At 36.1% G+C, this 25,172-nt stretch overlaps 1 protein-coding gene across 1 annotated transcript; it reads left to right on the plus strand.

The window, feature by feature from the left end:
• The first annotated feature begins 10,755 nt into the window (after positions 1–10,755).
• CRYBA4 (crystallin beta A4) lies at positions 10,756–24,791 on the plus strand. The gene is made up of 6 exons (XM_075192387.1): positions 10,756–10,805; positions 17,092–17,142; positions 18,602–18,720; positions 20,740–20,881; positions 22,176–22,318; positions 24,568–24,791. The coding sequence occupies exons 2-6, from the start codon at positions 17,104–17,106 to the stop codon at positions 24,713–24,715; spliced, it is 591 nt and encodes a 196-aa protein (XP_075048488.1). The 5' UTR covers positions 10,756–10,805; positions 17,092–17,103; the 3' UTR covers positions 24,716–24,791.
• The last annotated feature ends 381 nt before the right edge of the window (positions 24,792–25,172 follow it).

Consider the following 25,172-nt stretch of genomic DNA (forward strand, 5'->3'; position numbering starts at 1 on the left):
GGATTTTAGACTGTAAGCTCCAATGGGGCAGGGACTGATGTGAGTGAGTTCTCTATATATCGAGCTGCGATATTTGTGGCTCTATATAAAATAGCCGATGATGATGATAATTGCACAGCATTTTGATACCTGGAGACGGCAGCTGAATTTATTGATAAGATTTAACAATGGCAATCAGCTTAAGTCATGTGAACAGGGCATTAATTATTAAATTGAATTTTCTATTTTATGTTAATTAATATAAGATTAACTAAAATGCATGGCTACTCAATGGGATTTGAACACTCTTACCTGGTAATCACCAGATATCTCTTCTTCAAAAGTTTGAAAAAGTATTAAGACTGTATAACAAAGAACTGTAATTGTAAAGCGCTACGGAATTTGCTGGCGCTATATAAATAAATGATGATGATGATGAACTGTTATTGCCTGACTGGATGTACAAAGTACCACCTTTCCTCCATCACAGACCAATCTTTTCCATATATAAACACAACTCCGTCAACTATCCAAATTCTCAATGGACAGGTAGATATCCCTGGTCAAAAGGGGTGTACTCTACAGTAAATGTGGCTTATACATACCCAGGTGGGAAGGTGCTGGCTGACACATATGGCCATATCTTATTCTTTACTTTCTTTGAGAAGTTCTAGTTGTACTACTTATTATATTACCTACATTTACAGAAAATGTACAAAAACTTCCAATCAATAAACTTATTTAACTTATAGGGAGGGGTTCCATAAGTTCCGAGGGGCCGTCGGACATGGCCTTGATGACCGGCTTCGCACATTACTGGCTAATACACTACAGAAATCTCCGCTTATTTTTCCTCGCATCCCAAAGAGATGAGCGGAGATTTTAGTAAAAGTCTGATGCAATATGTCTCCACGGACTGTTCCAGAGACACAACGCGTCACCTTGCGGCTAATTGAATCTGCCCCATGGAGTGTTCTTCATTTGTTTTTATAATTGAAAATTTCATGACACTGATTGTATACAATAAAAGAGGAACTTTCAAAGTTGTTCTTCAGAAAGAGACATTGTGCAAAAGAGACGCTTCCTCAACCACAAAATGTTTTATTACTCTATACTCCGACTGACTACGACCCACTTCCAACAATATCGTTTTCAACCCATAGTTCTTTGTATTTCATTGCTTGAGACCTGTAAAAATGTGGTTATAATTATGTTGGCTTTGTGGTCATTGCTGCCCACCACATCAAATGAAGGAAGGAATTCCTCCATGGCCACCACAGTTGTTGCAGTGATAAATATAGGTCTCTTCTCATACCTGTAAGATTTTTTTAAGTTTTGTCAGCAAGCGAAAATGAAAATTGCATTTTTTCTAAACTAATATATTCTATTATATATTCTTATTAGCTTTATATTGTGATCATTTGCGAAACTGTTTCTGAGTTGATCAGCAGCTATCAAATGCTTTGGTTTTATACCTTCCTGCACAGCATTCTCTCTACCCCATGATAAGCAGATTATGAAAGAGAGCTGATGAAATACAATATATGCATGTATTTATTTATACTGTATATTAAATTAACTGCCCCACACAGATTAGAATATAAAATAAAGAGCACATTTAGGATTGACTTATACAAAGACACACTATTTCATTCATTAATAAACACTTTGCATAAGAATTTCGACACACAGAGCTTACAATACACAACTACTAACAAAGTAATACAACTGTCTATTACATAGGCCAGATGCTATTATAAATGTACAAGCCATAAATATATATTTTAGAGAGGCAATGTGAGAGTTAACATACTGGTAGGTTAATTGGCTGCTATCAAAATTGACCCTAGTCCCTGTCTGTCTGTGTGTCTGTGTGTGAGTGTGTGTCTATATTAGGGAATTTAGACTGTAAGCTCCAGTGGGGCAGGGACTGATGTGAATGAGTTCTCTGTACAGCGCTGCGGAATTAGTGTTATATAAATAAATGATGATGATGATGATGAATGATGATGACAGTTTGTGCACAAAAATCTATACATCGGACCAAAAAGAGAGACATTTTGGAAGGAAAAAAGTAATTTTAATCCAAAACAGGTATGGTGGGGGTAATTTATTAAAAAATAGTATTTACCCATTACCATGTTACTAGGGTTTTATCTGTCAACCATCCAAGGAAGAGTTTTAACTGGATTCTCATCTTCTTCCTCCTCAAACCTTGTTCAACCAGCCTTCCAAGATTTTGCTTGTCTCCATATTTTAGTTATCATTTGACGTATGCCATCTTAAGTGTCATGAGTATTGCCTAATCAGCAATTACAAAAATAATATATTAATGTGGTTAATATGATCTCTGCCACAGATATGAGTTGTTTAGGTAACCTGTAAAATCACTGTGTGTAAGTAACCAAGGGGTTAATGTATATTCATTCTTTAGAGGCCTAGTTCTTGTCACCTAGCTTGGATTGTTCATGCAGAAATGCCTGGGTGTCCACATGTCTAGTCAACAATGGTTATTGCACAGCCCCACAGATACTAGAAGACTGGAAATGTTTTTGTAGTCACAAATGATTTTATGGAAAATACAGTACATCAAAAGAATATTTTTATAATCTATGTTTTGGTGTAATCTGAAACATAGATGAGATAAATAGATGCCAGCCCCTTAAGGAAGGATGGAAATAATGTATCTCTCCAAGTGTTCTATAAAACATATTCATGTTTCCTATGCATATGTGTGGAAAATCTTATTTTGTTTAATAGACTTATCATCATATCTCTGTTATGTTTTAAAAGAGAGTTTCAATATGTATAGAACTTATTACTGCCACAAACCAAGGCAGCAGTAACCTGTATTGGTGTTCAGCAGCGTGCAGCTTCTTATATTATGAAAAAGTAATTGTACAGCACGCTTGCTAAAATCTATAACTCCCGATGCTTTACTGGGTTATCATCTGGACTAGAACATGCAAGGAACAGGTGAAGTTAGATGAGATGCATATTGTACTGCATGAATAACAGAACACAGAAGTGAGTTCCTGATAGGCAGTGACATCATACAGATGTCGGACGCATACATGTGACTGTAATATCCAACAAGTGCAATCGTGCCTTGTTAGGTTATTGATCATTCCTGAACAGTTTTCAGCATTCTAATATTACTGATTTCTCGTGTACAGTACATGACTTTGGCTTCTGTTCCTGTCAGTGCTGTGAAGACTCACTGTGTACAAGATCCAGCTATTAATTGACTACTGATTCCTATATTCATGTGCAGCAGCTAAGTTTATCCACCAGTATCGTTAAGACCTTTCAGTTTCTTTTCTCCCCACTATCCACACCAATGCGTTTCAGCTCTCCTGGAGCCTTTCCTCCAGTACGGACCAAGTGTTTACATATGTCCTTTGTGGTATCCTGAAGTTTGTGTGTTCGTTTCTTATCCATGTGAGTTTTACAATATAGTGTTAGGAAATTGTATCCTATGGTATAACGCTATGTGGATTTGTTATCTTTTTTTCATGTAACCTGTGGACGATCCTCCTGATTGGCCTGCTGGGAGGAGACTCTGCACACTTGGCACACTCCAGGTCGCCAGGTGATAGAGATCTCAGCAGACGGTACAGCTGGGCATAAAATTTCCAACACGGGAATAGTGGTGGAAGGGATTTCCGTATAAAAGCTAATAGTGAAGAGAAAGGTGAATGCTTTAAATCCAGGCCTCTGCAGGAGAAATCTATAATCTAGCGATCCACTGAATATTCTCTACTAAGTGGAATCACATGAAGCCATGATTGGAAGAGTATCCATGTGAAATAGAACTGTTTGATACACTTACTTTCTTTATTTGTCCCTGTAGTGGAATTAAGAGCGCTTGTCAGTTCCTTGTTCTGTGTTTGTTGAATATTTCGTTGGGGACATTTGGATTTGTTGTCTGTGGGGTAGCTACAAGCTGTTTTATTCATGAGCTCCTGTTTGATTCAGTGATAACCTTTTTTATTGTTGAATTATTTTAGATGTTCATTCTTTATATTGATGAATTGTCTACACCTTCTAATCTTCCTCTGGCAGCATGTAACATAAGACCATTTCTGTTTTATTTTTAGATAACTGCTTTACATTTATATTTTCTGTATGTAAATTTGTTATCACCAGTTTTATTCAATAAGCATTGTGATATTTTGGCATTTATTATTGTTCTGTCTTTGTGTTATTAAAGAATTAATGTGCCTTATAGGCTTAGCTTTTTTAATGCTACAATAAAGGCAGGGTATTGGTTGGTTTACAGTGCCAAAAAAAAATTAGGTTTTGGTTCCAATTTCGGATCAGAAATGGAGTAACTGAAGACTTCCTAAGAATGTCAGGTCTTGAACTGTCTTTTATAGTGGCATACCTTTGGGTTTAATAGTGAGTGTGAGATATAATTTTGGGGAATTGTAATCATTGTTAGACATACAAGGGGTTTTTGTTTTGATTAACTCTTTCATAGCCACATGTCACGGATGTCCAAGTGGGTCAGATTCTGACATGATGTAAGAAGCATTTTAACAGGAGTTTGAACTAGGCTTTGACCCACATTAGGCAAATTAAGAGGACAAAGCTAGGTCTAAGCAATTGCACTTCATATTCTGCCTTGCCGACTCATCTACTCCACCTCATTCTCTCTACAGTCACCCCATCTTATCCACATTCTTATACCGCTCCCTTATCACACTTTGCAAAATCAAAACCTAAATTGATAAGCTAAACAAAACAGCACTGAAAAAGGTCAAAATTTGAAGAGTAGAGTACCAACACAGTGATATTTGTTAAAAATACACTTTAATAATATAAAAACATAACAGTCAGCAAAAAATGCGGTTACTACAATTCTAACAAAAATAAATCCTTAAAAGTCATCATAAGATGTTCCAAATAAATGTTGGATGAAATTGTAGATCATATGAAACACGATTGATCTCAACAACAATCTTAATAATGCCTGTATCCACTGGGCACCACCTAATGCCAGAATATCGTCTGCAACATATATATATATAAGTAAGTGTCCAGCACTAAATCCTTAGGAGTTGAGTTAACAAGTTATTTTCAGTCTTGGATCAATAATTAGCTTTAGGGCATATAAACGTTGTTTCTCCTAAGCGTGTTTGAAATGAAACTGTTCGCAAACAACAACAATTGTAAGATCTGTAACTCAACCACTGCAGGTAGAAACTCTCTATCAGCTGCTTTTTTTCCAATAATGCTGCAGTGAGAGTATGGAACACATCCAAGGACTAAGCAATAAACTATCAGGGTACAGACTTACAGTTTAAATGAGCTGTCTGGCCGGGGTCCGATCAAAACACAGTCAGTGGCGAGTGTGGAACCCTACTAAACCCGGCAGCTATTTGGTGAATAGTAACTACATACACACACTTGGTAGTTAATTCTGGACTTCTCTAATGAAACAGGAGACACTCCAGCCTGTAATTTGGGCTCTGAAAGTGTCCACTTGAGTTTGTTTCACTGACAGAGTGGTATGGTTATGTTGTCGACGATATCCATACTCTGTTTAGCATTATACCATTGAACTTCTCGTGAGATCTATCAGAACAGAAAAAAATATATATATACTGACGCGTTTCTTTATTACCTAAGTAATTTCTGCAGAGGATGTAAAATAGGTTTGCATTCAGCAAACTGCAAACTGACACTTTAATTAAACTGCTCCTTTAAATACTTATATTACTGGGATCAGCTATGATTTCCAAATGACGGTGCTGAATTTAAAAGTACATGTTCGCAAGGACATACATACAACAGTTAACTTTTATTTGGACTGTGTTGGTACAGCTGATTAAATAATAATACTGTTAAAAATAACTAAAACAATATTAATCATATTTTTTAAATAATAATAGCAAAACACTTTTATCCAAATTTTAATATTTTATTACTTCTAGAACCTCGTGTACTGATAAGTAGAATATAAACATCCTGATCTACATAAAACTCTATACATTAATATTGCTATTCCCAAAAATATGTAAAGAATCTAAATAAATATATATATAGATAGATATATAAAAAAGAATAAATAAATAAATAACTACACCTATGTCTAAGTTATTATCATATCTGAGATTCAACTTACAAACTCTAATGACTCATAGATATTCATTGCGGTACTCGATCAGTTGTGTTTCATATGATCTACAATATCATCCAACATTCCTTTGGAACCTTTTATGATGACTATTAAGGACTTATTTTGTTAGAATTGTAACAAACCACATTTGTATTGACTTTGATGTGTTTATCTTATTAAACTAGTTATGCGACCCCCGGCCCTGTTATACAACTACCCCTTGACCACCATTTTTGTGTGACAGGATCATTTAGCTTATGAGTCACTTTTACCTTTGCAGTCTGGCTGGGCCGACTGCAATTGTAGACTTAACCTCATGTGTCAAACTCCTATTGGCCAATAGATTGTAAGCTTGCGAGCAGGGCCTTCTCACCTCTTTGTCTGTTTTACCCAGTTTGTTTATTAGTTTACTATGTTTGTCCCCAATTGTAAAACGCTACGGAATATGTTGGCGGTATATAAATAAATGATGATGATGATGATGATGAAATTGTATTTTTAACAAATCTCTACTATTCAAAGTTTGACCTTTCTCAAAGCTGTTTTGGTTAACTTATCAATTAATTAAATAAACATACTATTTACGAACCGAGGAGTCTTTGTTATACACATTTACAAATATATGTTAAACCATCCACCAATTCATAGAGCTTCTGCTAATAGGGAGGACCTAACCCTAAACAGCAGGTCCCCATATTGGGTTATCTATTCATGAGTTTTCAAATTGAGATTAAACATACAATTAGGTACCCAGAAGCCTCTAAAAGCATTGGGACCAGCATTCTCTGCCAGTGACTGATCTCATACAAGTAACAAACATTAATACACAAAATGGATTTCAGAAAATGTACTTATAAGTAACAGGTGCTAACACAGTTAACACACTGCTATCAAACAGTAAATAAAAGACACACCCTATGTTATTTAAAAATATCTGAAAATGATGACAGATGGCTTATACCCAATATTATATATATATATATATATATATATATATATATATATATATATATATATATATATAAAAAGGGACATGGGACATAGGTTAATAAACCAGACACAGAAATGTTAAAACCATGTACAGAGGAACATTGATGACATAATGAAAGTCGTTTCTGTAACCACTGAGGTAATAGGCTCATGTCACTGGGAGGGTAAGATATTAAGTTTTAAATAAGTCACACTGTTTTTTTCCATGGCCTAACATGACTGAACAGTGGGATGTGTACAGTATTATTTGTGGTTGATTGCTTTTGAAGCTTTGAACTTACTTTGCCAAATGTAGTCAACGCAACAAATTATTTCTGGATTCCTGATCACATTAGCTGGCTCTAATATTCTTGCATGGTATCATTTGGTTCCCTACATCCTACTAATGTGCCTTATTATGTCTATTAGAGTAGCAGCAAGGAATTTCTTAAATAAACATTGCAAAGCACAATCATTGGAACAACTCATTCATTCATTCATTTATTCATTCATTCAGTCAGTCAGTCAGTCAGTCAGTACCATAAGTCATATACTGACTAAAGTATAGGACAATAACTGATACATTGAGAGGTATCTGCTAAAATTGCTCAAAGCTGTACATCTGCGGTAAAACAATAAGAACCAATCAGAAATTCACTTTTATCTATCTAAAATAGATGCAAGTTAGACAGTGAAAGCCAAGGGCTTATTGGTTCATTTGCTTTTAGTCCAGATTTGCACCTTTTAGCAATGTTGTAAATAACCCACATTTAGTTGTTGAGTTGTGTAGTCTGTGTCTTTCAGCTGTTTATTGCTGTGTAATTTATATGGACAAAGTATATGCAAAGCTGCTCAGTAAAATGGACCCAAATTCTGAAAAGGTCCTACTGGGTTCAAGATCCATTAAAAAAACGGTATCATGTTCTTTGGATTTACAAATGTTCTGTTTAAAAAACTGTAAGAGCATATTTTATATTTATTCTTTATAATCTGTTTTGTATTAGGAAATGTATGAAGAATTTTTTAAATTCTATGTATACCCTTCAAAATATCAGACTTGCCTCATTTCTATTTTTGGGCAATTTAAACACTTATTTATTTTTCAAAGTATTTTCTATTTTTTTTACTTATAATTAGATATGAGTGAAATTGCAGTGGCATTTTGCGGGAATCGCGTTTTTATGGTGGAACAGGCTGTTATGCAGAGGTGCAGAGTTCTGGCAGTGGCATTCCGCCCTGTATTTGTAAATTCACATTTCGCGTTTTACCGAATTTATAGACTATAAATTGAGCTGGGATGATGATGTTGACGATTCACTTGCTCTGTGGTGCAATTTGGCTTTATTACAGGAAAAGTTCAGTCAGAACAAAAATGATAGCGGTATTCCGTGCAGAACATAAATTATATGGATATTTTGACGCGGGAACACTTAAGGCCAAATTCCACAAGCGAAACGCGTGAAACTCCTCAGTCAAATGTGGAATATGGAGAATATTCAGATAAAAGTTCAAAAAATGTCATTGATCTGTACATATATAGGTATATGTAACATGACTGAATAAAAACAAATAGTATTATTATTAACAAAGGCACAATTCTACATAATTCTACAAAATATTATTCACATATTGGTAAGAGTGCGTAAATAAATAAACGTGTGTGTATATATATATATATATGTATATATATCTAATATATAAATGCTTAGTGGCGTCTGTGTGTGTGTGGAAAAAAAAACCAAGTTGCAGCGCCACCTGCTGGGCAGAGTTATACACTGACCTACTAAATTCTTAGTGTGTGTGGGAAAAATTTTTCAAAAAGGGCTGAAATTTGGTAGGGCTCAAACTCATTTTCGTGAGGTAATTTTACCTCATGAACACACATGTGTAGAGGCGTGCGTTAGTGTGTGTGTGTGTGTGTGGAAAAAACTATTTTCTCAGAAAGGGCTCATCCAATTGACTTGAAATTTGGTATACTGACATTATTTGACAAAAAAATTAGAATAGTCAAGTCAGTTAACTTCCATCATCCCCCCTTCACCCCGTGGGAGGGGTAGTAAAGGCTAAATTTACGAGTTGAGGGGTCAAACTCATTTTCGTGAGGTAATTTTACCTCATGAACACACATTAAAAAGGCCGCTTGCGTCGGGAACTAACGCTCTTCCCCTGAGGAGGCCTGGGCTAGGTCCAAATGCGTGACAAGAACCTTTTTAAGACCTTAAGTAGCTTGATTTGACTAGAATGCATGAGTATCATGCACGGGTTAACATATATATATATAAAAATAAAAATACAATGGTTCCTTGTCCCATTTCTGCAGTCTTCAGCTGTCATTAGGTTAAGTAATAGGGTTTTACAGGGCTTTGATCCAATCATCTCCTTGTTAGCGTTTTTAGATGTCAACCTGCAATATGGCACCGCCAGATGTGGCCAATCCTGTTGGTTTGGTCAGCAAACCCTGTATAGTCAGTACTTGTACAATATATGAGTAGGGCATAGTGATGCTTATGCCTTTACAGTTTTTCTTGTGATGTGTATAGTTCCTACAAGTAATAATTAAATTATTGTTATTATTGTTGATTTGACGGTGCTGGTCAGGGGGGAAAACAAGGCATATATAAAACAGGGACATACAAGGAAGACAAAATAAAGGCAGGCATGAAAACAATGGATAGGCAGGGCTCTGCTCATTATTGACTTTACATTCTTATTAAATGTTGGCAACTATCCAAAACATTCAAATAGTATGTGCTCTTATAGTAGGTAGAGTGACTTCTCCCAGAAATCCCATACTATTCCCTGCAGAACTGGAAATGCAGCAGATAATTTTGAATTCTGCTAAAAAAAAACCTTCCACCTAAATCTATTTGTATTGCTAGATTTTATCTTTCTTAAAACCTGGTCCCTCTGTGTCACTAGAAGTCTGCTGTTTGAATAGATTTATCAAATCATATTTTACAGTAACTACACACTTTTCCAACCACCAATTACAAATGTATTTCACTACCTTATATATCAATTGTTTCCCACACCCATAAGATAGTAAGCTCTTGTGGCCATGGCTATTTTTAACTTCCATTTCATATCATTATATGTAATATGTTGCTATTTACAAATAAAGAATAATAATAAAAATCATAATAATAATAATAATTTATTTTCTTAATGAATGCTGTATGCACCATAAACATCTGATCTTTACTTCTTTACTACAGGCTATAGCTAGAGATGCTGCTGTTTAAACATAGAGAAACACATGTTACATATAATAAGGTATTTGTATGAAACGCTGTGTTGGTTTACATAATTCTGATATCTTAATTGCTGCTTTATCTTTAATATATTTATTTGTAAATCTAGTTATGTTGGAAAAAGACAAAACATATATATATACATATATATATATATATATATATATATATATATATATGTATGTATATATATATATATATATATATATATATACACATATGTGTAAATATATACATATCCTCTTCTATTGAAAAGCTCATGTGCTTGCATTTCTATACATTACTACCTCCTGTATAGATTATATTCATTGTTCAGGCCACAAAACTCCTGGATGAGGCCTCCCTGCATGTGCTGACTGAGGATTTTCAGTAAAGCTGCCTTTATCTGTCTATGACTGTTCAGCAGGCTATAAAAACCCCTGCAGATATGCCATTCGGCATGTTGCCTCCACCGGACTCTCAGCTGCTTGATCTTAAGCAAGGTAAGGCCTATAGTCTCATAAACATTTACGTAGAGACTTTAGTTTGGTCACTTCCTTTGTTGGTTGCACAGGTGACAGAAATAATCTGTATTTCTTTTGTAGACAAAATTTCAGTTCTTTCAGTTCAGACTTTTATTCAAACAATGCATCATTTCAGATAATTGTTTAAAAAAAACTAACATATATTTATGAACAAATAATAATTAATAGATATTTACTGGTCGAACAAGTATTAACAAGTATATATTTAACAAACAAATCAGAGCATTGGTAATATATAGAAACGCTACGTTTAGAAGATGGTACACATATACAAATGAGTTTGGTGACCTGTAAGTTAGCAGATCTAATAGTGGAATTTGTCTGGGTTTGGTATTTTAAAGAACCCAGCAAAAATAATGTATTCAAGAGGAGCCCATGAAGAATGCAATTTACTTATAATTGGATTGTGCCATTTACTTCTATTGGTGGCTAAACCTGTAATCATTAGAAACATAAATATTGTATCAGAATGTGGCACACATGGCTCTGCATTGGGGCTTTCTAATGCTCAGCTCAAGGACTGCAAAACAGAAACAATTTATTAGTCAATTAAATGTTGACTGCATTGTTTATGCTGAAATAATAAAATCCTTACATTCACCAAACGTAAAATTAAAACAATTAAAATCATTTTTCATATATAAATGCGACTCATAACAAATTTATTTATTTTGAATAGAAATAAAATATATCCTATGATTAAAAGGAAACCATTCAAACAATATTTAATAAGCATTTTCTATTTGCTTTCAAATGGCTATGGTCAGCAGATTTACCCTTTCATTGATGGGAAATATACTTAGTAGTCATAATGGTAAGATTGGGTTAAACATGTAAAATGAGAACAGCCAATATTTTGAATTGTATCCATTTATAAAACCTTTCTCCAGGAGAGATGCATTGATATATCAATCACGTCCTCTAGTCAGTCAAATTACAGTGCCAGAAAAACATTTTGACATGAAAAATAGCCAAATTTGCTCAAGTACAGATGACAGAATGTACTTACAGCAACAGATCTGTCAGATGCTTAGAATATATTAGTTTCTCTTTGATTTTATAGCTTCAGTCACGATGCGTGCAATTCTTGTTCAGCATTTGTATCATTTGAAAGATCTGGATATTTAAAAATGTTTTATCTATGATAAGAATTTGTATGTGGTTGCTAGAAATGAACGGCATTATTAAAAATGTTCAGTGAAATATTTGCCGTATTCCGAATTTCTGCGCAGAATTTTGGCATGTTTGTCTTGCGGAATTTAACCTTAAGTGCTCCGTGCACAAACCCCCTAACATTTTCTTTCCACCTAGTCTTCTCCTTTATACTCCAACCAGCCCACAGGGCAAAACAATTGAATTCCCTATGGTCCCAGCTCTATATATGGATACAAGTTCAGCAAAATCTGGAATGCAAATTTACAAATACAGTGGGGGACACTATTCTTTTGACTCAAAGATTGTATCGCTGGAACTTCGCATATCTGTGGGAGAGGCGTCTTCCAAAAAATGCAAGTTGTTCGGAATTGCACCTCAACTTTGCTCATATCTAGTGGTTACATAACAACGTGCCATTATTGATCTACTGTACCAAAATTCAGTTGATTTTCTATCTAATTTGTATAATACAATCATTAAACCCACGTAGATTATTTTCAATGTAATATGTGAATAGCGGCATTGAAATATGTTATCATAGTATTTCAACATTTATTGCAATGATTTATTGGACTCTGTGCTTTTAATGTGGGACATTTTAGGCATATGGTATTTTTAATTCCATATACTGTACAGTTTATAGAGTTTATATATTCTCTTCAAACATATGATTCTGGAACTATAATTCTAGGGGTATACATACTTAACTGTGAGTTTGAAAAAGTGGAGATGTTCCCTACAGCAACCAATCAGATTCTAGCTGTCATTTTGTAGAATGTACTAAATAAATGATAAGTAGATTCTGATTGGTTGCTATAGGCAACATCTCCACTTTTTCAAACTTGCAGTTTAGTAAATCTAGCCCTAGGACTTAGGAAAGTTGTCTAATTTATATTCACGTAAGCATTGCATGAGATACACAACACAGACAACACTATAACATGGAAAAAAATTGAATACAAAAAGCAATTAACATTTTCAAGTATTCAATAATACAAGCATAGTATTAAGGGTAATCTCTTCCAAGCAGATTTATTTATGGCATAATGCTGAAACATTTGCTAATGTAAACAGCTTTGGTGTATTATGTGATAAGAAATGAATCGATTCACTGCTATACCAATATCAATATATCTGGTATCTGGTTTTATTGTATGCATATAACTATGAGTCATGTGATATCATAATCGTGGCTACCTAAAGACAAATACAAACTGATACAAGGATCGATATTGTCCGTCTATTAGGATGTATAGACAGACAGACAGACATATAGAAAGATAAATAAAGATCAGGGTTTCTTAACCATTATGTGACCTTGGATCCAGGTTCATCACTTCAGGCCTCATAGTACAGTTCTGAATTAATAATGCATTTCCTTTTCATTGCCTTACTTTTGCTAACCAGTATAATTGTACATTTTCTTTTAATTAACTTGTGTCTGATAAATTATATTTTTTGTAACTGTTGGAAAATTAGGTAAGGCCGGGAGCTACAAGTTCAAAACCCACTGTCCATCAATATTTGTTTTTCTTAATTTGCAAAGAATGTGTAAATAATATTTGCCATTTTGTTCAGCCAGAAACTGTATTGTCTAATTTTAAAAGAAGCAGAAATTAATATTTGTTAACTTTAAAAAAATCGTTGTGCTTACCATTACTTCCAGTATATGCTACAGGGCAACAAGCAACACATGCAGAATTTGTTTTATAAAGGAAAGGCACAATATCTAAAATTGCAAAGAGGTACTTCAGAGTGAACAAGCAGATTATTTATATTTAATGCATGAGACTTTAGTGAGCCCTTTTTATCTTAGCAATGAGTTTGGACTGCACTCAATTATAATAGCGCTTTACAGGGAAGAGCAGGGCTGTGTACATAGCGTCTGATTAGTGTTGCTTGTAGTGGCGACTTGCAGATGTGTGTTTAGTCAGTTACAAGTTATTTTCATGTAGATAATGTCACAGTAATAAAAACCATGCACAATTCCATAGTTGCAATAATAGCTCTGCTATGTTCGAGGCCATTTATTTTTTAAAACAATTAATGGCCTGCCAATAAAACCACATCTATGTGAGAATCCTGTTTCCTTTACTAGTAATGGGTATATTTCGTCTAATAGTCAGTACGGGTGATGGGACATGGCACTTTAGCTTACAAAAGCTTGTAGTGTTGTCCACTTACGCTGAAAAAGTGAGATAGTTCTGTCAGTCATTAGCAACTATGCAAAAACTCCACAGCTGTCAAGGACTGTTATAAAATCATTAGTATCACTATGTGAGTGCAAGTGATACTGGACTGATTTTGTCTGGGTTACAGACAGGTGGTTATAAAACTGTAATTTGTTAGCCATGGGGGTGCTGCTTGTTTACCATTATAGTTGTAACTGTAATGGGAGTGTCCACGTGGACTAATAGGAAGCCCTAAGCTCCATGAGATAGAAAGAACTAACATAGCCCTGTAAAGTATACAACAATCATTCAGACTAGTGTTAGATATAAAAGAAAATATAAAGAGTTTCCAGTGCTACTGCCTGTATTCACATAGACTGAATAGTGAAAAGTGTAGAAATATTTTGATAAATAAACAAAACCATATACTTTTATTAAATCAACAAAGTGTCCAGTGCTATAGTCTATATTTATATATATATATATATATATATATATATATATATATATATATATATGCATAAATGTAGAATACTGCAAATAATGTGATAAATAACAAAAAAATACTTATATTTGACTAAAGTATAGATCCGGGTGGGGTACGGAATAATGATGTTGATTATTCCGCAACACTTACCCCGACATCTTCACACCGAGAGGCTCTTTCCCAACGAGGCTCCAGGACGACTGATGTGCCAACCAACTGGAAGCAATCGCGATGAATGAAGAAGCAGCCACGACTTGATGACGTCACTGCCAACCGCGACGCTGTTATCGGTGCTGTTAAGGGGGTAATGTAAGTATGCGGACATGGACAATGTACTTTACAAAGTGTTGTACATTGTCCATGTCCGCATACTTACATAACCCCCTTAACAGCACCGATAACAGCGTCGCGGTTGGCAGTGGCGTCATCAAATTGTGGCGGCTACTTCATTCATCGCGATTGCTTCCAGTCGGTTGGCACTTCAGTCGTCCTGGAGCCTCGTTGGGAAGGAGCCCTTTCCGTGTGAAGACATCGGGGTAAGTGTTGTCGGGTTAGTCAGCATCGATATGCTGATTACCACCGATAGATCCTTTTGTCACTGCTTAGTGGCATCCTCTCCGTATCAATTACTTAAAATGATGTGTGACATATAAAAAGAAAAATAGTGTGATATTGTTTAACCATAAAAAAATCTATTCATGATAAAAGTGATGCAAATAGTGATACTTTCTGTGAATTCATCCAAAACGTATTCCGCTGTGGAGTCTCTCCTATGAAATTCCACTTACTAGACAGTTAGCTGTAAAATCGCCTTCAGTAAATGTATAAGAAGACCAAAATGTGTGAAATTAATTCTTCCTTCACCATACACATCCCCTTTTGTGATAACACTTACTAGAAAGAAAAATGAAACAGGCATTGTATCAAAGTCCTTAGTATCTCTCCTTTTCTCTGATGATATTGAATGGTCTCCTCAAATCAGCCTCTCAGTGTAAACAAGCAAAAAGTAGTAAAAAGGAAGCAAAGAAAAAAATGGACCTAGTGTGATACCGTTTATCTAGTATCTATGGACATGGCAACTTCTAAACCACCTCAGTAATATTATAGTGAAAGGTCAGTTTGAGTCCCTAAATTTGCTTCCTTTTGAGAGATGTTGCTGTATTGCACCAATACCACATTAAAATATCCTAGTTTTACTATTAACATCCAGGGGAATACAGTAAAATTACTATTTAATATATCAGAGGGAGTAAAGCTCAATAGAATTTATCAGGAAATGTAAGGATTGACAGGGACATGCTGGGCTGGGAGGCATGGGGGCATGTGTTCCCCGGACTGGTCCCATAGTGGGCCACCTGCATATTTTTCCCTTTAAAATTTTCCTAATAGGCTGCTGACTCGAGTCTTGCCGCACGGGCTAATATATGCCAGCCCTCCCAGGAAATGGATAACATTTTAGGATCAAAAGACAATGCAAACCTGTATGCCCAGTCCCAGGAGCCCTAGGCAGCACCCCCTCTTGGGCGTTGTGACCATCACCACTACATCTTACCTTAGTAGGCAGAAGGTGGGGGGCCACAGAATCTGCCCCTCAGACTGGGAGTGTGGTATTGGGCTTTGAAACCATAGCCTAGTGCCACACTGCCAACATATTACAGATATGAAGGAGCAGCAGGCAACAACTTCTCAGGTAAGAAGGTGGCAATTCATTACATCACTCATTCAGTGCTTCAGATGCCCCTAATCATTGGCACCTAGGTCTGCCTAATGGTAGCACTGGCCCTGTCCAGATTCAACCTGTATTACAGAATATCCAGAAATATGAAACATTATAGGCCTTAAGACAAAGACAATAAACATGAAATCACTTCTATTACGGATTTATTTAAACCAGTGATAAAGAATGGGTGATAACCAATTACCAATTCTAGGTAATGAAGATATATATATATATATATATATATATATATATATATATATATATATATATATATATATATATATTGTTTAGTGCAAACAAAAATATCTCGTCATTGCACAAATTGTTGTGTAAAAAATAAATCTTGCAGCATTTTAGGGACAAGGTACTGCCATATTGATTATTTAATGCAGAGGCTGGCACACGGGCTAGAATTTTTAGTACAGTCAACCGGGATACCCTATGAACATTTTCCAATACAAGCAACATTAAGTGAACCCTCTCAGAAGGCACTAGACAAACAAAACACTCTTATCCATTAATTCATTTAATTGATTCCCTAAGAGTCAGGAAAAGGACATTGTTATTAAAGGGACCTGATCAGCAGGCAATATCATACAATAAAGCTTTCTGTTAGCATATACATTGTAACTTAATAATTATTATTATTATGAGGATGGTGTTAAAACATTATCATGACTCTAAATGATGGTTATCTTTTTCACTCTACAGGACAGAGACAATATGACTCAACATTGTACTAAGTTTGCTGGACACTGGAAGGTGATTATTTTCTCTCTCTACACTAATAGTGTCCAAATCATAAGATCTTTATTCCTTCTTCTTTATAAAATAGAACAATTATAAGGGAACAAGTAAAGAGTTACATTTACTGAGTAATTTTGATGCAGGGTTCTTCCATATATTTTGATTGGGTTGTTTTAAAGTCAATAACTATATTTATCTTACTTATCACTAAACGGTAAACTATAGTAAATATCAAAACTATTTAAGGGACTATACACTAGGATGTTCTTGACGAGTGTGAAATGTTGTAAATGAACAGCAGATTGGTCTGAACTAAAATTCAAGTTGTACTGTATGGTAAAGGATAATCCTTATAGAAAATAAATGGCTCAGAATATACAGTCAAAATGTCACCTTGTCATTGATGCCTAGTTCCTGAGCTGCTTGAGTTCTGTTCAAATTAGCGTCTCAGATGTGTGTTAAAACTGCTTATGTTTAACTTTAAAAGTTTCTTATCTTTTTATCCAATATCAAAAGTTCCAAATATCTAACAATTAAGACCAATAACATCATCAGTTCTTGCAATTGGCCAACACCAAACCATAATACCTAAAAAGTAAATGACTACGGCAGTTACCCTGTCACATTCTTCTTGTGAACCACATATGATGGGCTAGAGGAGATTCATGATGTGCGATTGAGCCTGCTTTCACCATATATTGAAAACTGAAAATAAAATGAAGGTGTTAGATGCTAGATATCAAATAGGTTTGTCAGTGGATACATTTACAGGAATAGTATTGAATTTATTACATGGTGGATATCATGGCTAAGAGCTCATGTTATTAGTATACCTTAAAAATGAGTATATTAGATGCTGAGTAAATTCACATTTCCCCTTTAACTTATGTGTATAAATCAGGTCTAATTACTATTTATTTACAATTAGTTATTGTAGTCATTTTTTTGTTTAAGTCAGCCATTTAAAATAACTAACCTTGTCCTACATATCATTTTTAATATACCCTTTTAACATGAAAATATGGTCAGTACTTTCATGGAAATTATTTAGTGGGTCAACTTGCATTACCCATAATTCGCAGCAATCAGCATTCAACATTCTAGATAAACAGCCTGCTGCAAACCATTATTTCACACAGACATCTATTCCCTAAGGTCTGTGCTAGATTTATATCTGCAAAGGCATAATGTTCTGCTCAATAAAAGTCCTACATTCACTAGAAAAATGAAACAGTTGATAGCCCAAGCTACCCTCCAGACTTATGATGACATGAAGCGTAATTAGTCACAGATACTGTACTGCGCTGAATGATACTATTAGTCAGGCAGATATGTTTTTCTACTGTCATTCAGAGAATCTTTGGGGAAATCTTACATAGCTTTCCCAATGACGGCATCTCGCTCTATTACTGTCACTTGTGCCCTTGCTTCATCTAGCGGCTCATACTTTGCTTTCCAACGGCTTTATTTTCAGATCATTGTCTGGGATGAAGAATGTTTCCAGGGCCGCAGACATGAGTATACATCTGAGTGCTACAACATCATGGAATTTGGATTTGAAACTGTCCGTTCATTTAAAATAGAGAGTGGAGCGTAAGTAAGAAATATTGTTCATAACGATGGGTTACATAGCTGTGTGTTTCTCCAGGTTGTTGAAGCATGTGTTGAGTTTGGTAGCTCAACAACTGCTGAAGAGCCTCCAGTGCCTTCCTCTAGTACATAGTACAATAAAGAGTGTTTTATATGTGTTAATTGCCACTTGCCACAAACTAATTCAGATCTCAAACAATGCAATTCCTTATGAAGACAAAACAAGCTTCCTGCAACTTTGTTCGGTCAAAGTGACAATGCTGGCAAATCTACCAATATACAGCCTGAAATCTCGGGTCAGTCCTATCAACCTCTTCATCTGACTCCAGGGGGTATATTAACTAAACTACGGGTTTGAAAAAGTGGAGATGTTGCCTATAGCAGCCAATCAGATTCTAGCTATCATTTTGTAGAATGTACTAAATAAATGATAACTATAATCTGATTGGTTGCTATAGGCAACCATTTCCACCTTTTCAAATCCGCAGTTTAGTAAATATACCCCCAGATGTTGGACATTACACCTTCCTATGATATGGCTAAAACATGGCAAATGTATTAAATAAAACTTTCAAGAGGGCATGCACAAATCAGTAATTTAAAGTCGTCTGAAGGTGGAGCGTCCTATTAACGTGTGATAATAGACAAATGCAGTAACAAAGTCAATTGTGAAAAGAAGAGCTTCAAGTCTCATGGTAATATCTGTGTCAGAAGGCAACCATGTTTGGCATGCTATTTATATGACAGTATTACTAAATAAAATAGTAAACATATTAAACATAAGAGCCAATTGTGAGAAACATGATATAGAGTTTCTGACACTCTTTGCTTATGTGATAAATGAATCATAGTTCATGCACTGTCAGGTAAGTACTTAGGTATACACAGGGCCATCTTTTCCATTGGGCACGATGGGCAGCTGCCCGGGGGCCCCACGGGCAGGGGGGCCTCATAGGCATGGCTCTTAATGAGAATAAATAATCCTGCAAAAGAAAAAAACCTGCAAAAAAACCTTCAAGGGTCACTGAGCAAGTACATCTATCTATCTCTATCTATCTATATCTATATCTGTATCTGTATACATCTATATATCTATATCTATATCTAGGGGCCCCGGTGCCCTGCTTTGCTGTTGTTAAGATGGCCCTGGGTATACATATTTAGCCTGACACTGATAAATTTGAGAAAAGCTGATCAGCACCTATACTTGAGGTCTGAAATACAACAAGACATTTGTGGGACTCACAATAAAATTTAGAAATGGTCCCCATGTAAATTAAGCAGACAGCGGCTCACCTCCTCCAGCTTACTGAAGCTCCCTCTACTCATCAATCCCTGGCTGCTCTTACCAATCATAGACTTCCTTTTTTGTTATAAGCAGCCACTATAAATAGCAAAATATTTCCTATTGGCGCATTCTATGTCTCTATAGTTATCACAGTTTAACCTAATTAGTCCAAAAATATTTTGCAAAGATTGAACCAGCCTCTCTACTGAAGGGAATGATGCATGTCCCTGACTCGCCAAAGGCAATATCAAAGACAAAACACAGTACTGAGGATGGGCAAACTCTTAAATATTACAGTAAAAAGAAAATAAGTAACACTTTATTACCAACACAAATAAATTAACAACTACTTTGTGCTGTTTGCAATATCATAAAAATGTTGAGGATACTTGTCATGAGGCTTTGACAAGAGACCTACACCTCCTCCTCCCATGGTAGTTCTGCCCCTGCTGAGGTTCTAAGAATTATTTTTACCTAGTATAACATAATAAACTATTTTTTCGTTAATATGTACCTGCTTTGCAAAATTCAGTTATGCTGCATGATATAGCACAATACAGTTATGAAGTACACGATCCGCAAAATGACTTGCTTAAAATAGGTAATAGTAAACATTTGCCAAAAATATTACTCGGTGTAGTGTTAAAATGTAAACCTGCGTCTCTAACATATCCTTGCTGTAGACATTGGAGAATACATTTAATAAAACCAAAGTATGTGTTATATTCCCACAGCTGGATTGGCTATGAGCACTTAGGATTCCAAGGTCAGCAGTTTGTGCTGGAGAGAGGAGAGTACCCCCGCTGGGAGGCCTGGAGTGGAAGCAACGCTTATCATGTTGAGAGAATGACCTCCTTCCGACCAATTGCCTGTGCTGTAAGTATACCATGCATAGTAATCCACAGGGGGCCTGTGCTAATTGTTTTCACTTATCGTACAGTATACATTACAGGATAGTGTACTGTTCAGGTTGCCTAACTCTAATAGGCTATGAATAACATTGTATTTAAATGGCATTGATTAATAATGCTAGCTATAACAGTGAAAGGTCAACAGTTAATTTGTTTTGTTAGCATAAAGACAGGGTAGTCTTACTAAATACAATAAAACATATATGTTCTTTATGATAATAAAATATCAAGTTGAAGTTTTTTTCTACTTTAATGATCTGGATTTGCTGTGTGGCTCTATATCTGTACTGTTCAGTTAGGTTTTTGTGGAGGGTATCTTTATTTAATCAAGTACTTATATAGAACAGTGCAGACTGAAAAGTACTGATTACTGAAGTAGAGGTCATTGGGAGCACCTTACCTACACACTTGGCACTTTGCTAGACCATGACCTCAACCTGGTCTATGTTGAGGTCATGGTCTGTCAAGTCTGTCGGTCTGTCAAGTTTTTTAAACAATGGGCAGCATATATAATTATTGTACTCCAATGATCTCTATTATTAACTAGATCTGTGCACTGATGTTGCTCCATAATCCACAGGGTGAATTTAACAGAGCTTCCATGCAGTTTGTAAGAGAAAAAAATGACCCATATGTGGTGACTCTCAGGTTTAGCCCGCCATCCGCAGCAAGGAGAATTTTCTTTACACAGAGCAGGCTAGCTAGCACTAGCCTACAGCGGTTCTGGGTTTAACTTAGTCTCAAGGACAGGGGTGATATGGAAATATAAAGTGGCCCTAGAAAATATTCTGAAGACAAGTCACGTGTTGTGGGTATGGACAAATTATCAGTAGGCGGGGTCAAATTGGCAGGAGGTGGTTTAATACACTTGAATAATAGCACTTCTTAAGCTACCATCCACTGCTGGTTTTTGACTGGGGCTGATATAAGAAGAGGGTTGCTGGGAAAAAACGGCTGCATGTAGCACACCTCAGGGCTCTGGCTAAGGGGAGCAGCATGGTAATTACATTTTTCAGTAGGTGGTAGTGGCACATTGAGAAAATTCATGATGTAATATTACATAATTTACTTAACCTTAAAGTATATCAAAGTAACAAATAAATTGGATGCACATTTCAGGAACTCTATGCATTTAAATCTTTACTAGCTATTAATGACATCTTATATAAAACCATAATATCTTTAAAATAAAATATTACTCCCAGTGCACTTTGAATATGACTGAAATTTAGTAATATGTATGAATTCTGTATTATCAGAACCATCGTGACTGCAAGATGACCATCTTTGAAAAGGAAAACTTCTTGGGAAGGAAGGGAGAGCTGAGTGATGACTATCCCTCTCTTCAGGCCATGGGCTGGTGTAACAATGAAGTTGGCTCTTTCCGTGTCCAGTCTGGCGCGTAAGTCATTAGTTCACAGTGCTTCTAATTTGATAATCGCAGAATTCAATATCGATGGCTGTAAGATTTAATTTGACCAGTTCCCCATATTCAAAGGGAGTGTTTTGCTATGACAAAAGTATGTTTTTTGTTTTGTGGCAATGATTGTTGCTGTAAGGCACACGGAGATGAAACAGAACTGACAATACAATCTTCAACTTTTGCTTTCCATCGTTGCAGAATTTATTGTCTATGAATAGAGTTGGAACAATGAATGTCCAATCATTCTGCTATGTGTCGTGTTTGTGGTAGGGCTAGAAACACTTAAGACCAAGATTAGAAAAATGTGATATGAGAATATTTTTTCTAACAGTTGCGAAAAGTTCGCTCATCTCCATTGCAAAATATCATATTTTATTGGAAATAAAACCCACACATCTAGAATCAGCTAATCAATGCTGAGCTTGCCCATAAAACTATGCTAAAACTAGCACCTCCCATGAGAAAAGATGCCTTGCTAATACCCCATTCATACTGCACCAAAATCCCGGGTTTTTGCCGGGGCGAGCTCAAACGACCCGGGTCTTGGTGCAGTATGAATGGTACAAGTCAAAAATACCGGGTCTAAAAACCCGGGTCTTCAACCTGGGATTTATCGAGGGGTAATTCCCGGGTTGGACCCGGGTTGCCTGCACTATGAATGGTGCAACTCGGGTTTTTCAACCCGGGTTGCACAGAAAACAAGCTGATTGGCTGTCTGCCTGTCTCTGGAAGATAATGTCATCGGTGGGAGCCCGTGGAAGATTCGAGAAGGAGTTTAGGAGAAATGGTGGATGGTGGAGTGTAGATCAAGCTGAAGCAGAATCGGAGTTTGTTGGAGAAAATTGCTTTTATTTCACTGAAAAAGTGTGTTCAGCCAATGAAAACTGCTCTGGTGATGACTCCCACAAATTGCCAGGGCACAGACTTGTGCAGTATGAATGGGGTCAACCCGGGAAATTCCCGGGTCCGAGGTGCAGTATGAATGGTGTTTCTAAACTGGGACACTCCGAGCCCCGGCAAAAACCCGGCTTGAAAAACCCAGGATATTGCCGGGGCGGCAGTATGAAAGCGGTATTAGAAGTATTCGCACTCTGGCTGGAAAGAAGTCATCAAAGATAAATCAGTAATACAGTTTGTTCTATGGAAAAAAACTCTGTTAACAAAGCAATCATGTCAAAATCACTTGTGTCATTATATTCCTGAGACACTAAACAATTAAATAGTAGAATATTGCAAACATATACGGTTATCTGTGCATCCATCTACAATATACATTAATGTACCCACTAGATGTTGCTGAACAGTGTTATCTCCAAGTTCACCGATATGCTCTTGTTTCAGGCCATTTAAATATCAGGCATGTATATTGAGTGTGGGGATTTGCACAGTGACTGAATTAGCTCAATTCCAGTTACACCTACTGAGCTTGAGTAATTAAGGAGAGCAAAACAAAAAACAAGGAGTAGCTTTGCGCCTTGGCAAAACCATGTTGCATTGAAGAGGGAGGTAAAATTAAATTGTGGGGACAGATTTATAGTTGAAATAGGGCATGTTTTCTCTACATGCAAAATAATAAACTCATTTGCACCCCATGCATTGTAACATGGTTTATCCAGGAGCAAACTTACTCCTTTTCTTTGCCTTGCTCTCCTTAAAAACTCAGGCCCACCGACCGACCGGTATATCATTTATGTGTATGTTTCTAAATATCTTGTTTACAATAGATGCCATCTTGTTTGCTAATGAGGGGCAAATTATGCAATATTCTATTAGTGCAGGGTTTCCTAAACCCAGTCCTCAGGGCTCCCTAACAGTGCAGGTTTTTCATATCTCCTTGCTGGAGCACAGGTGTATTCATTACTGACTGATACATTGTAACAGATCCACAGGTGGTCCTAATTATGTCACATGTGATATGGAAAACCTGCACTGTTGGGGAGCCCTGAGGACTGGGTTTGGGAAACCCTGGATTAGTGTATTAAAAAACACTTTTTTTACAGAGTTACTTATTCTAGTTAATAACATTAAAATAGTTTCATGTTGATGTTACCAGCTAATATTGAATAGGATGCTTCCATCTCATGAAACGGGTACACATATATTTCAGCCGACACTATGGATTCACACATAGTCATTTAGTGCTGACATCTCCCATTAGGTTTTGAGTGTTGCTTTGTATCAGTAGATAGTAGTGACTCATTGATTTACCTTGTCCCACCTATCTACAGCTGGGTGTGCTACCAGTATCCCGGTTACCGTGGATTCCAATACATCCTGGAATGTGACCATCACTCAGGAGAGTATAAGCACTGGAGAGAGTGGGGATCCCATGCTCAGACCTTCCAGATCCAATCCATCCGCAGAATTCAGCAATAACCTTTTACATGCAAACATGTATTTTAACCTGAAACCAATAAAATGAAGTTTAAAGAGAATAAAGATTTTTGTTTATCACCTGTCATTGGCACGGGTTTTCTTTTTGAGCTTATTGCGCAAAATATCAATAAAGAAAGAAATCTGGAAACATACATCTATTTAGTAGGTCTGTCTGGAAAAGGTGTTATGAATGCAAGTGTCATGAGAGGATCAGTTGACTGAAAATGTGATGGTTACCACAGCAAGAGTCACTGACATACACTTGCTATATCAGCAATCTTGTAGGGGATCTGCGATTGCTGTGAGATGCTCATATTGCTGTCTTTGATGCAAGGTAGGGGGTATGAGCTGCAGTAGTAAGTAAAGCTGAACACTGCTTTTATTTTCTCATAAATATATGTTTGAGGTAGTAGTTCTTAAAATGTCTTTCATTAGCTATTTGAAAGGTTAGGAGCTA

Source organism: Mixophyes fleayi, chromosome 1, assembly GCF_038048845.1.
Source record: "Mixophyes fleayi isolate aMixFle1 chromosome 1, aMixFle1.hap1, whole genome shotgun sequence".
NCBI classification, from domain to species: domain Eukaryota; kingdom Metazoa; phylum Chordata; class Amphibia; order Anura; family Limnodynastidae; genus Mixophyes; species Mixophyes fleayi.